Consider the following 12,883-nt stretch of genomic DNA (forward strand, 5'->3'; position numbering starts at 1 on the left):
AAGAGTCAGTCCATGAAGGAACAGGCCCTGCCCAGACACCAAATCTGCTGTTTCCTTGATCTTGGACTTACCAGCCTCCAAAACTGTGAGAAATAAGTCTTTGTGGTTTATAATCCACCCAGTCTGTGGCATTCTGTTAGAGCCACCTCAGCAGACTAAGACATCTTTCTAATCTTGACTGGATACTTTGTCATCCCAAACTCAACCTCATACATAAATGGATTTTGTGAATCCCTGAATGATTTGTAAAAGCCTTCATTTTCAAAGAAGTTAAGTCAGAAACACAAAAACTAAAAAGGAAACCCAATGAAGTTCTTCAGGGGAAGTAGCATTTAATGATTGTATATCGCATTCCAAGCAGCACATATTACCTCAATAACTCCTCATTCTGACCCTAGAAGAGATGTCAATGAAAGGAAAGCAAAGATACCACACTGTCCCCCCCCACCCCGCCCTCACCTCTGCATTCACAGCCCAATCCACTCGTTGCCTCCACCATATCACCAAACATCCTCCCTTCATCTTCTAGAGATTCCAAGTCAAAAAGAGCAATGAATCATTTTGGTCCCTCAGTAGAGGTTGGCCCAGTTGATCACTCTAGATGAGGGAAAGGAGAGAGAGGTATGGAAAATCCCATCAACTCCCTATACCATTTTCAGGTATTTTAAAAGGGCAGATGGGAAATAGCATATGTTTTGCTAGTCACCCAGATTTCTATTTCTGGCCAGTGTTAAAAGTTTCGTTCCTCTGTGTCTTGCATCTTCTGACCGTTCCCTTTCTCTCTGCCCATTGTGAAGAGAAACTTACAATTTATACCCCCTTTTCTTGATTTCTCAAAAATACCGTGCACCCAACACCTTTTGGGTAGTGAACTTTAAAACTTTATTTTTGTGTGTATGGAGCTGGGGATTGAACCGAGAGCCTCACACATGCTAGGCAAGCACTCTTCCACAGAGCTACTTCCCCAGGCCCTTGTATAGTAGATTTTAAATAAATACTCCAGGGCTGGGGTTGGTGGAGTGCTCATCTTGCATGTATGGGGCACTGGGTTCGATCCTCATAAAAATTTTAAAATGGAGGTGTTGTGTCTACAACTTAAAATAAATAAGTAAATAAATAAATAAATAAATAAGTACTCCAGGCATTAGCAGATGACTACTACAAAGAGCAGCATAGTAGTTAACCTAAAATTCAATATTAGATTCCTTGTTCTTAGGAAGTCTTTGTTTATGTTTTCCTCAATCCTTCATTTCACATTCTCTATTTAGTTATCTATCTCTTTGCAACAAATCACCCCAAAACATAATGGCTTAGAACCACCTTATTTACAAATGGTCAACAAATATATGAAAAAATGTTCAACATCTCTAGCAATTAATTAGAGAAACGCAAATTAAAACTACACTGAGATTCCAGCTCACTCCAGTCAGAATAGCAATTAACAATAATATAAGCAACAATAAATGTTGGTGAGGATGTGGGAAAAAAGATTCACTCTGCATTGCTGGTGGGACTGCAAATTTGTGCAATCCATGGAAAGCAGTTATGGAGATACCTCAGAAAACTTGGAATGGATCTGCCATTTGACTCTGCTCTCCCACTCCTCGGCTCATACCCAAAGGACTTAAAATCAGCATACTACAGTGATGTAGCCACATCAATGTTCATAGTGGCTAAACTATGGAACCAGCCTAGGTGCCCTTCAACAGATGAGTGGATAAAGAAAATGTGGTGTATATTTACACAATGGAACATTAGTCAGGCATAAAGAGAAATAAAATCATGGCATTTACCAGTAAATGGATGGAACTGGAAGACTGTTATGCTAAGTAAATCAGTCCCATAAAACCAAAGGTCAAATGTTTTCTCTGCTATGTGGAAGCTAACCTTTTTGCAGTGACGGAGGGGGGTGGTGAGGGGAAGAATAGAAGTGCAGTAGATTAGACAATGGAGAAGGTAGGGAAGGGAGGGAGCACAGGCAAAGGAAAGAGAGTGGAATGAATTGGACATAATTTTCCCATGTAAATATGTGAAAACAACACAGTGAATCCCACCACCATGTACATCCATAAGAATGGGACTCTAACTAGAATAAGATATATTCCAAGCATGAATAATTACATCAGAATGGACTCTGCAGTCATGTTTTAAAAATCAATAAAATAATAAAAATGTAAAAAGAACAACTATATTTATAGTTTCCATGGGTAAGAAAGCCAGGAATGGCTTACCTGGGTCCCGCCCAGCTCAGTCATGTGATTGTTGGCAGGATTCAGTTTCTTGCGGGCTCCTGGCCAGGGGCTTCCTCTGACTCCTCACCATGCAGGCCTCTCTCTCCATAGAACATTTTATACAGAATGTGGCAGCTTGCAAACAATAGAGAGAGAGGGCCAACAAGAGAGAGAATACCAGCAGGGTAGAAGTCCCTCTCCATTGTTTGCTAACCAGGAAATAGATGGTTAGAATAGTCTGTTAATTTAAAGCAAGTCATTTAAAAGCAAGTCGCTTTTGCTATATTCCATTCATTGGGTATAAAATAAGACATTGGGTATAAAATTAGACATCTCACACTCAAAGAGAGGAGATTACACAAGGGCACAATCCCAGGAGTTGGGAATGACTAGAAGCCATGTCAAAAGTTGCCTACTACTCCAACGCTCACAATCTTCTGCTCAGTCATTTGTGTTGATTTTATGTCCAACTCAGGCTCTTATCTCATCCACATTACTGAACAACCCCTATTTGGACTTTTTTGCCTTCATAGTTTCCTATCTCATTTCTTATGTAGCAATTTAGCTGTCTCAGTTTAATAGTAGAGGTTAATATCTACTACATACTTAGTATGTTCCAGGAAGTCTCCTGAGTACTTTATATTTTTAACTCATTTAATTCTCACAAATACTGTATGAGCTATAGACTCATGTCATCCCCATCTTACAGAGTAGGACCTGAGCAACAGATTAGAAAGTATAGAAAGGGGAACAACATGTCCCCACCCCAACCAACATAAAACACCACCTCCATCATACTGTTCATGTTCTCAAAGGTTAGTGGGAGAGTTTTGCTAAATAAAAAGCTATTTTTTTCCCTCTAAAAGGAATTGTGCTGCTAACTTTAATATACATGCTCTTAAATAATACATGTTTGTATCACCATTAAGTGTATCGGAAGGCAAAGGTTCCCATTGCTTGGCTCCTTTATTTTCTCCAATTTCCATTCCTAAGGACTGTGAGCATGGATTCCCCAGAATTTTAAATGTCATCAGGAGAGAATGCTGTTCTCCCACTCAAATGATTTTTCTCCACGTCACTTGACATATGACAAGATTGACACGTGTTAACCCTGGCAATGGTTGACATTTACCCAAATCTCCTCAAGGTATTGAAATGTCAAGTGTGGAAAATTCATAAGCTTTTGCCTTCTTTCTCACTTCTGACTGGAGCTCAGGATGTGAAGGGCTCCAATAGCACTGTAATAAGTCCTGTATTCAGGATACTCATTCTTCAAGATGAGCCGACGATCCAGGAAACAGATTTGGGATCCCAACAGGTGGAATAAGATGCAAGATGCAGTTGGGATAGTAGACATGCTGTATTTGGAGGTAGCAATAGCCCTTAGCCAGGCCCTAGCTCCAGCTTCAACTCCCAGTCAGTACCAAAATTTGCCTCCTGAGTCCTTGCATAGGCCATTTTTATGTGCAGGCCAGACAAAGAAGGCACACTGGCAGCAGGTTACGTCAGTGAGCACATGCTCACAAGCAGATGTTCATGACCTGTGCGTATGCTGGATCAGAGTGTTTGTGACCTTGCTGAAAGTACAGCCCAGCAGAAGCCTCAACAAAGGAGTCGAACTACAGGCATTTTTGGCCTAACCTACAGGTTGGAACTCCCCGAAATAATGGCTACTTTATATTTTGTGGATTGAACTCAAAATTTAATTTCATGAGGGTGATCTAGGAATGAATAAATTGAGATGTACAAAGTTTTGTTTTCTTTGTATATTGCTTTGACATTTACTACTTAAGTAACAGGTCACAAAATCAATTCCAGGCATAGAAAACTTGACAGTAGATGTAAGTAAGAATTATATAAGTTTTATGAATATATTATAGGTGGACCCAATAGTACTACAATTTACTAGCACTGCCTTGGTAAGTAAGTGGAAATAAGGGAACTGCATATTGATATCATAATTTAAAATAAATAAGAATGAGGTTTCTCATATTTCTTTCCTTCCTTACAATGCTTTTCTTATAACTTTGCAAATTATAACCTTAAATGTGAGAATGCTGACTTCATATTATAGAAGTTAACACTCTCAAGAGAATTCATATTCCAAAATGGAGTTAAAAAAAACTACCTTATTTATAGTCTGAGGCTTTCGAATTTCATAAAATGACAATCATACAAACACATACACACATACAAATTAACAACCATCACAAGCATTTTAAAGAGAAGTGATGTGCTACAACATATAACTTGGTAAGAGGAGACTGCTAATGACTAGCTATGTGATCTTGGATAAACTTGTTAGCTTACATTGGACAAGATTGTAGTTTAATGACTAGCACACTTATGTCATTTTCTAAATTTAAAAGAAAGTCACATAATCTTGCAGATTAGATTAAGGTATTTGTTATGGTGTTTATAAAATCACAACACACTCACACATTTGGCATTGCATTGATATATAATTTCAGTTCAAGGGCATTTGAAAACCTTCCATTTTGGATCCGTTCTATGTGAAGGAATGTCTCAGCCTGATGAAATTCAGCAGAGTGCCCATAATTCTGGGAATTGAGGGGAGAGGGGAGGGTCTGGGAAGCTCTCCTAGATGTGTCCCTTTCAGGGATCCTCAGGAAAATGCTCATTCATATGGGTTTCTGATATGCATCCCCCTCCTATTTTTTAACCTTATTTGTTTTTTTCTTTTGAGACAATTGCAACTATTTAGTGCAAAAATAGGGGCTTAGAAAAAGAAGAATTAGGGCTGGAGATATAGCTCAGTTGATAGAGTGCTTGCATTGCATGCACGAGGCCCTGGGTTCAATCCTCAGCACTCCCCCAACACACAAACACACACACCAAAAAAAAAAAAAAAAAAGAAGAAGAAAAGAAAAAGAAGAATTAATATCTACTTACTCACTGAACTTCTGAATTTGGAGAGAAATAAAAGTCTAGAAGAGGTTTATCTTTGTAAGTCTGTAGACTTGAAAAAAGTTCCTAACTTTCGTAGGTTTTGCGGGGAGGAGGTCGTCTATAAACTTCACACACAGAATCCAGCATTTCACTAGAGTTAAAGAAAGTAAGGAATGTTGTTCTGACAAATAAACAAATCATCTTGAGAGAAGTAAGCATTCTTGTATCTTGATCAAGTCAGTTCCTAAGTTCCCCAGCTCTATAACCCCAGAAGTTCTAAGAAGGTATGTTTTATCTTTTGATAATATTGAAACCAGGATAGTAATAATAGAACATTACCAAAACCCTAAGACATCACAGCTATAAGCTTAGAAAGGTAAAAAAAAATCAACTAAAAACATAGTAAAGACATGAAATAAACCAATGGTGATAATATTTAAGAATATGTTGAAGTATGAATGTAGTTGTAGTAAGAGGTGTTTAATAATGGCTTACAGGTTGTTTGACTACTGTTTCAGGTGTTTGAAATGTCCAAAAAAGCAGTTCTACTAGATTAGAAACTGTATTTTTATAAGAGGCCCAGAATAGCCAGAGCAATCCTTAGCAAGAAAAGTATTGCAGGAGCTTCACAATACGGGACCTTGATTTACACCACAGAGCTACACTAACTAATATGGCATGGTAGTGGCACCAAAACAGACATGAAGACCAAAGGAACAGAATAGAAGACACTGAGACAAACCCGCAGGAATACAGTTACCTCATACTAGAAAAGGCTCCATAAGTACACATTGGAGAAAAGACAGCTTCTTCAACAAATGGTGCTCGGAAAACTGGAAATCCGTATATAGTAGAATGAAACTGAACCCTCATCTCTCACCGTGAACAAAACTCAGCTGAAAGTGGATCAAAGACCGAGGCATTAGACCAGAGACCCTGCACTTAACAGAAGATAAAGTAGGCCCAACTCTCCATCAGGTCGGCTTAGGAACTGACTTCCTCGACAAGACTCCTAAAGTGCAAGAAGTAAAATCAAGAATCAATAAATGGGTTTGTATCGAACTAAAAATCCTCTTCACTGAAAAGGAAACAATCAAGAACATGAAGAGAGATCCTACATAATAGGAGAAAATCTTTGCCACCTGCACCTCAGATAGAACATTAATATTCAGGATATATAAACAACTCAAAAAACCTAACACCAAAAATCAAATAATCCAATCAATAGATGGGCAAAAGAACAGAACAGGCACCTCACAGAAGAAGAAATATGAATGGTCTACAAATATATGAAAAAAATGCACAACATCTCTAGCAATTAGAGAAATGCAAATTAAAACTACACTGAGATTTCAGCTCACTCCAGTCAGAATGGCAATTATCAAAAATACATGGGGCTGGGATTGTGGCTCAGCTGTAGAGTGCTCATCTAGCACGTGTGAAGCCCTGCACTCGATCATCAGGACCACATAAAAATAAATAAACAAAATAAAGGTATTGTGTCCAACTACTTCTAAAAATAAATATTTAAAAAAATTACAAAAAACAATAGATGTTGGTGAGGATGTTGGGGGAAAGGTACACTCATACGTTGCTGGTAGGACTGCAAATTGGTGCAACCACGCTGGAAAACAGGCAGTAAGGAGATTCCTCAGAAAACTTGGAATGGAACCACCATTTGACCCAATTATCTCAATTCTCAGTATATACCCAAAAGACTTTAAATCAACATACTACAGTGACACAGCCCCATCAATGTATATAGCAGCTCAATTCACAATAGCTAAGCTATGAAAAAAAACCTATATGTCCTTCAACAAATGAATGGATAAAGAAAATGTATATATACAAATGGAATATTACTCAGTGATAAAAAAAAGAATGAAATTTTGGCATTTGCTGGTAAATGGATTGATCTGGAGATTATCATGCTAAGTGAAATAAGACAATCCCCCAAATCCAAAGGCCTAATATTCTCCCTGATAAGTGGATACAAACACACAATAAGGAGGTGCAGGGAGGGAAGAATAGAAGTTCACTGGATTAGACAAAGGGGAATGAAGGGAAGGGAGGAGGGATGGGAATAGGAAAAACAGTAGAATGAATTGGACATAACTTTGCCATGTTCATATATGCACACTTGACCAATGAAACTCCACATCATGTACAACTACAAGAATGGGATCCTAATGAGAATAAGTTATACTCCATGTATGTATAATATGTCAAAATATACTCTACTGTCATATATATCTTAAAAAACAAATAAAAAATAGAAACTGTAGTTTTAATTGGTTAAGAAAACATAATTTAATTTTTAGAAAATTCTGGCGAATCGGATACAAAAACATATCAAAAAAATTGTGCACCATGATCAAGTAGGATTCATCCCTGGGATGCAAGGCTGGTTCAATATACGGAAATCAATAAATGTTATTCACCACATCAATAGACTTAAAAATAAGAACCATATGATCATCTCGATAGATGCGGAAAAAGCATTCGACAAAGTACAGCATCCCTTTATGTTCAAAACTCTAGAAAAACTAGGGATAACAGGAACATACCTCAATATTGTAAAAGCAATCTATGCTAAGCCTCAGGCTAGCATCATTCTGAATGGAGAAAAACTGAAGGCATTCCCTCTAAAATCTGGAACAAGACAGGGATGCCCTCTCTCTCCACTTCTGTTCAACATAGTTCTCGAAACACTGGCCAGAGCAATTAGACAGACGAAAGAAATTAAAGGCATCAAAATAGGAAAAGAAGAACTTAAATTATCACTATTTGCAGATGATATGATTCTATACCTAGCAGACCCAAAAGGCTCTACAAAGAAACTATTAGAGCTAATAAATGAATTCAGCAAAGTGGCAGGATATAAAATCAACACGCATAAATCAAAGGCATTCCTGTATATCAGCGACAAATCCTCTGAAATGGAAATGAGGACAACCACTCCATTCACAATATCTTCAAAAAAAATAAAATACTTGGGAATCAACCTAACAAAAGAGGTGAAAGACTTATACAATGAAAACTACAGAACCCTAAAGAGAGAAATAGAAGAAGATCTTAGAAGATGGAAAAATATACCCTGTTCATGGATAGGCAGAACTAACATCATCAAAATGGCGATATTACCAAAAGTTCTCTATAGGTTTAATGCAATGCCAATCAAAATCCCAACGGCATTTCTTGTAGAAATAGAGAAAGCAATCATGAAATTCATATGGAAAAATAAAAGACCCAGAATAGCAAAAACAATGCTAAGCAGGAAGTGTGAATCAGGCGGTATAGCGATACCAGACTTCAAACTATACTACAGAGCAATAGTAACAAAAACAGCATGGTACTGGTACCAAAACAGGCGGGTGGACCAATGGTACAGAATAGAGGACACAGAAACCAATCCACAAAACTACAACTATCTTATATTTGATAAAGGGGCTAAAAGCATGCAATGGAGGAAGGATAGCATCTTCAACAAATGGTGCTGGGAAAACTGGAAATCCATATGCAACAAAATGAAACTGAATCCCTTTCTCTCGCCATGCACAAAAGTTAATTCAAAATGGATCAAGGAGCTTGATATCAAATCAGAGACACGCCGTCTGATAGAAGAAAAAGTTGGCTACGATCTACATACTGTGGGGTCGGGCTCCAAATTCCTCAATAGGACACCCATAGCACAAAAGTTAATAACTAGAATCAACAAATGGGACTTACTCAAACTAAAAAGTTTTTTCTCAGCAAAAGAAACAATAAGAGAGGTAAATAGGGAGCCTACACCCTGGGAACAAATCTTTACTCCTCACACTTCAGATAGAGCCCTAATATCCAGAGTATACAAAGAACTCAAAAAATTAGACAATAAGAGAACAAACAACCCAATCAACAAATGGGCCAAGGACCTGAACAGACACTTCTCAGAGGAGGACATACAGTCAATCAACAAGTACATGAAAAAATGCTCACCATCTCTAGCTGTCAGAGAAATGCAAATCAAAACCACCCTAAGATACCATCTCACTCCAGTAAGATTGGCAGCCATTATGAAGTCAAACAACAACAAGTGCTGGCGAGGATGTGGGGAAAAGGGTACACTTGTACATTGCTGGTGGGACTGCAAATTGGTGCAGCCAATTTGGAAAGCAGTATGGAGATTTCTTGGAAAGCTGGGAATGGAGCCACCATTTGACCCAGCTATTCCCCTTCTTGGTCTATTCCCTAAAGACCTAAAAAGAGCATGCTACAGGGACACTGCTACATCGATGTTCATAGCAGCACAATTCACAATAGCAAGACTGTGGAACCAACCTAGATGCCCTTCAATAGATGAATGGATAAAAAAAATGTGGCATTTATACACAATGGAGTATTACTCTGCATTAAAAAATGACAAAATCATGGAATTTACAGGGAAATGGATGGCATTAGAGCAGATTATGCTAAGTGAAGCTAGCCAATCCCTAAAAAACAAATGGCAAATGTCTTCTTTGATATAAGGAGAGTAACTAAGAACAGAGTAGGGTCGAAGAGCATGAGAAGAAGATTAACATTAAACAGGGACGAGAGGTGGGAGGGAAAGGGAGAGAGAAGGGAAATTGCATGGAAATGGAAGGAGACCCTCAGAGTTATACAAAAGTACATACAAGAGGAAGTGAGGGGAAAGGGAAAAATAATACAAGGGGGACAAATGAATGTCAGTAGAGGGGGCAGAGAGAGAAGAGGAGAGGGGAGGGGAGGGGGGATAGTAGAGGATAGGAAAGGCAGCAGAACACAACAGACACTAGTAAGGCAATATGTAAATCAATGGATGTGTAACTGATGTGATTTTGCAATCTGTATATGGGGTAAAAATGGGAGCTCATAACCCACTTGAATCAAAGTGTGAAATATGATATATCAAGAACTATGTAATGTTTTGAACAACCAACAATAAAAAATTAAAAAAATAATTTTTAGATAGTCTTATAAAATATGAATGGCAATTTGTTTTCAGTTAAACAGCCATATTTTAATCTCACAGTTTACATCCCATTCTGGTGGTTGGCAGGGTATTGCATCTATGATGCTCAATTGATACCTTGCATTGAATTAAATGAAAGATTTTCAATTCTGGACTCTAAAGTCTACCCATATGGCTCAAAGTGACCTATTTAGGAATTGTGTGACTTGGCCACATTACTCAGGATCTTAGCAAAGGCTGGAAGGATAAAATGGAGAGCATATGTGAAGGTCTGAATCCAGTTTCTGGAATATAGTAAGCACATAATGAAGGGCAGATATTATTAATGTCATCCAAAGACAAGTAACTCATTTCTCCCTGGTTTACACATAAAAGTGTTCAAAAATCCATACTGGACACAGAGTTCCAAGCAAATAGATGTCTAAGCTTCAATTTCATAAATTGATACCGAGATTTGGGGTTTGTGTGATGTAGCCTCTTTTCCATTGGCAGGAATGGAAAAGGGACAGATAAGTTCCAGCATAGTACTGGGCAGAGTCAGAGCCCCAGACATTAAAAGAATTTAAAAAAATGAGATAATTTTCTCAATCAGGCTCACATTGGAAGCATGCCATTTCTCTTGCTTCTTGACCATGACCCTATGAAGAACAAAAAGTTACAATAAATGTCCTGTTTCTGACAATGAATGGTTACGCATCATTGTTTCTCAACTATTTGCTCCTGCATTTGTTCTTGCAGTAAACATTCTCAATTCATGTTGAGTGTATGACCTACCCCGAGGTGAAAGGAGGTAAGAAGGCTGTCAAAGGGACCAGTATTTATGAAAATATCCAGAGAACTAACAGTGGCTCTGGCAGAGAAATTCCTGCCAGATACTCAGGGTATCCCTAGAAATGATAAATGACTGATTCTTCTTATGAGCACCAACATGCTCACATGAAGTAACCCTTGAAAGTTCCTGTGTAGTGTAGGACTGTTTAAGGTGCAATGACTGGATTGTCAGAGATGTAACCTGCTCAGTCCATCCTAGTTTGAATGGACAGACTGGTGGTAACTAGAGGCAGGTGAGGTATGGCTGGAGGAGGTGGGTCACTGCGGCTGTGCCCTGGAAGGGTCCATCTGCCCTGTGGCCCCATCCCTACCTCTTTCTCTGTTTCCTGACTCCACCATGAGGTGAGCAGCTTTCCTCCTCTGTGCCCTTCAGCGGAGGAAAACAAACATGATGTTGTTTCACCTTGGGCCCAGAGCACCACAGTTGACCATCTGTGGACAGAGACCTCTGTAACCACGAGGCAAAAATAAATTTTTCCTCCTCTAAGTTGTTCCTGTCAGGTATTGATTTTAGTCACAGCGACAAAAGATTAACTAAAACTATTCTCATGAACCTAGGTATATGACAAGACAATAAACTAAAGCCAGTTTCATTAGTTCCAGCAAATGAGTGGGTTTCCACTAGCTCCCCAAGTGCACATGGACTGAGGGCCTCACAGAAGAAAGCCTGAAGTTCTGAACCAGTTTTCCCATCTTCTATCTTTGCAGACATATGATGGTGTCAGCTCTGCAAGCAGCCGCCTTGCCAGGGTATGTGGAAGACAGCAGCCGACTAACCCCGTCACCTCTTCGGGGAACAGCCTCTTTGTGAGATTTCAGTCTGGCCCTTCCAGACAGAGCAGGGGCTTCCGAGCTCAGTTCAGGCAAGGCAAGTACCCTGTGGTTCCCCAGACATGGGAGAAATTTGTTAAGTGGCTTGTTGGTGCTATAATAAAATGAGACCAGTCCTCAGAAACCAATCACCGCCTCCCACTCAACATGCAAAAATTTACGTAGAACTAGGAAGCTATGTCTCATAATTATTCCAACTGCTGGTACTTTTATCCTTGTCTAACTTAGATGATATTGATTTCCCAGGGATGCGCATCTCTCTCAAAACTACTGTGTAATTTCAAAAAATTTTCAGACTAATATTTAAAGGTACCACTACTAGTAGAGTCAGTGTTGTGTCCACTGTTTTTTATTCTAGAGTCACTGATTCTCAGTGTTTCCTCCAAGACCTTTTCATCCATTGCCTTTCATCCGATCCTTTGTACAGATTAACCTTTTATCCAGCTTCAGCCATAGAAGGAACTCAGAGCTGGAGGGATGGTTGATTGGCTCCTCCTTGGTGATGCTTTTTGGGTAGACGATTTAGATAATTCATTTCAAACTAACTTTTGTCTGTTTATCCATCACACCCATTTCAGCAGACTTGCTTGTATTTTATACTAAAGGGCCCTGGATGGGGAAAGTTCCTGAATTTAGATCTCCCAGCCATGGATGGTAGACTTTGGAACAAGACAGACTGTATCCATGTGTCTCAATAATTTTTTTTAAGCATCTTAATTTTTTTTTAACATTTAATTATTCGTTTAAGTGCTGCTTCAGATTGAAAAGTCCCCACTAGCTCTTATTTGGACTACTATAATAGCTTCCTCAAGCTCACCCACCTCTTGCCCCATCTTCCTCCAAGGCTACTTGCAAAAGCCTTGCTCCATTCACACCATCGAAGGTTCTAGTTTCTGCCTTGTCTCCACAAGCCTGGAAAATGAAGCCAAAGCTTCTCTCCAGATGTTAGCCAGAGGTCCTACAACCTGCCCTGTTCTCTTTGCTGCATCACACTTGACACCCCACAACCCCCTGAGCAAACACTTCTTTGGTGTCTCTGCTCAGACTGTCTCCTCCCTGGACCACTAGTCCTCCCCCTCCACGAGCCACTGCCTCCTAGGCGACTCCT

The 12,883-nt window shown here is 39.1% G+C and overlaps 1 protein-coding gene across 1 annotated transcript in view; it reads left to right on the plus strand.

Moving 5' to 3' along the window:
* Cubn (cubilin) overlaps positions 1–12,883 on the plus strand; it is a 280,157-nt gene that overhangs the window by 147,219 nt on the left and 120,055 nt on the right. The window contains exon 32 of the mRNA XM_048809051.1: positions 11,653–11,812. Within this exon, the coding sequence (XP_048665008.1) occupies positions 11,653–11,812 (160 nt within the window). The remainder of the gene's footprint in view (positions 1–11,652; positions 11,813–12,883) is intronic.

This window comes from Marmota marmota, unplaced genomic scaffold (genome assembly GCF_001458135.2).
Source record: "Marmota marmota marmota unplaced genomic scaffold, marMar, whole genome shotgun sequence".
Taxonomy (NCBI): domain Eukaryota; kingdom Metazoa; phylum Chordata; class Mammalia; order Rodentia; family Sciuridae; genus Marmota; species Marmota marmota.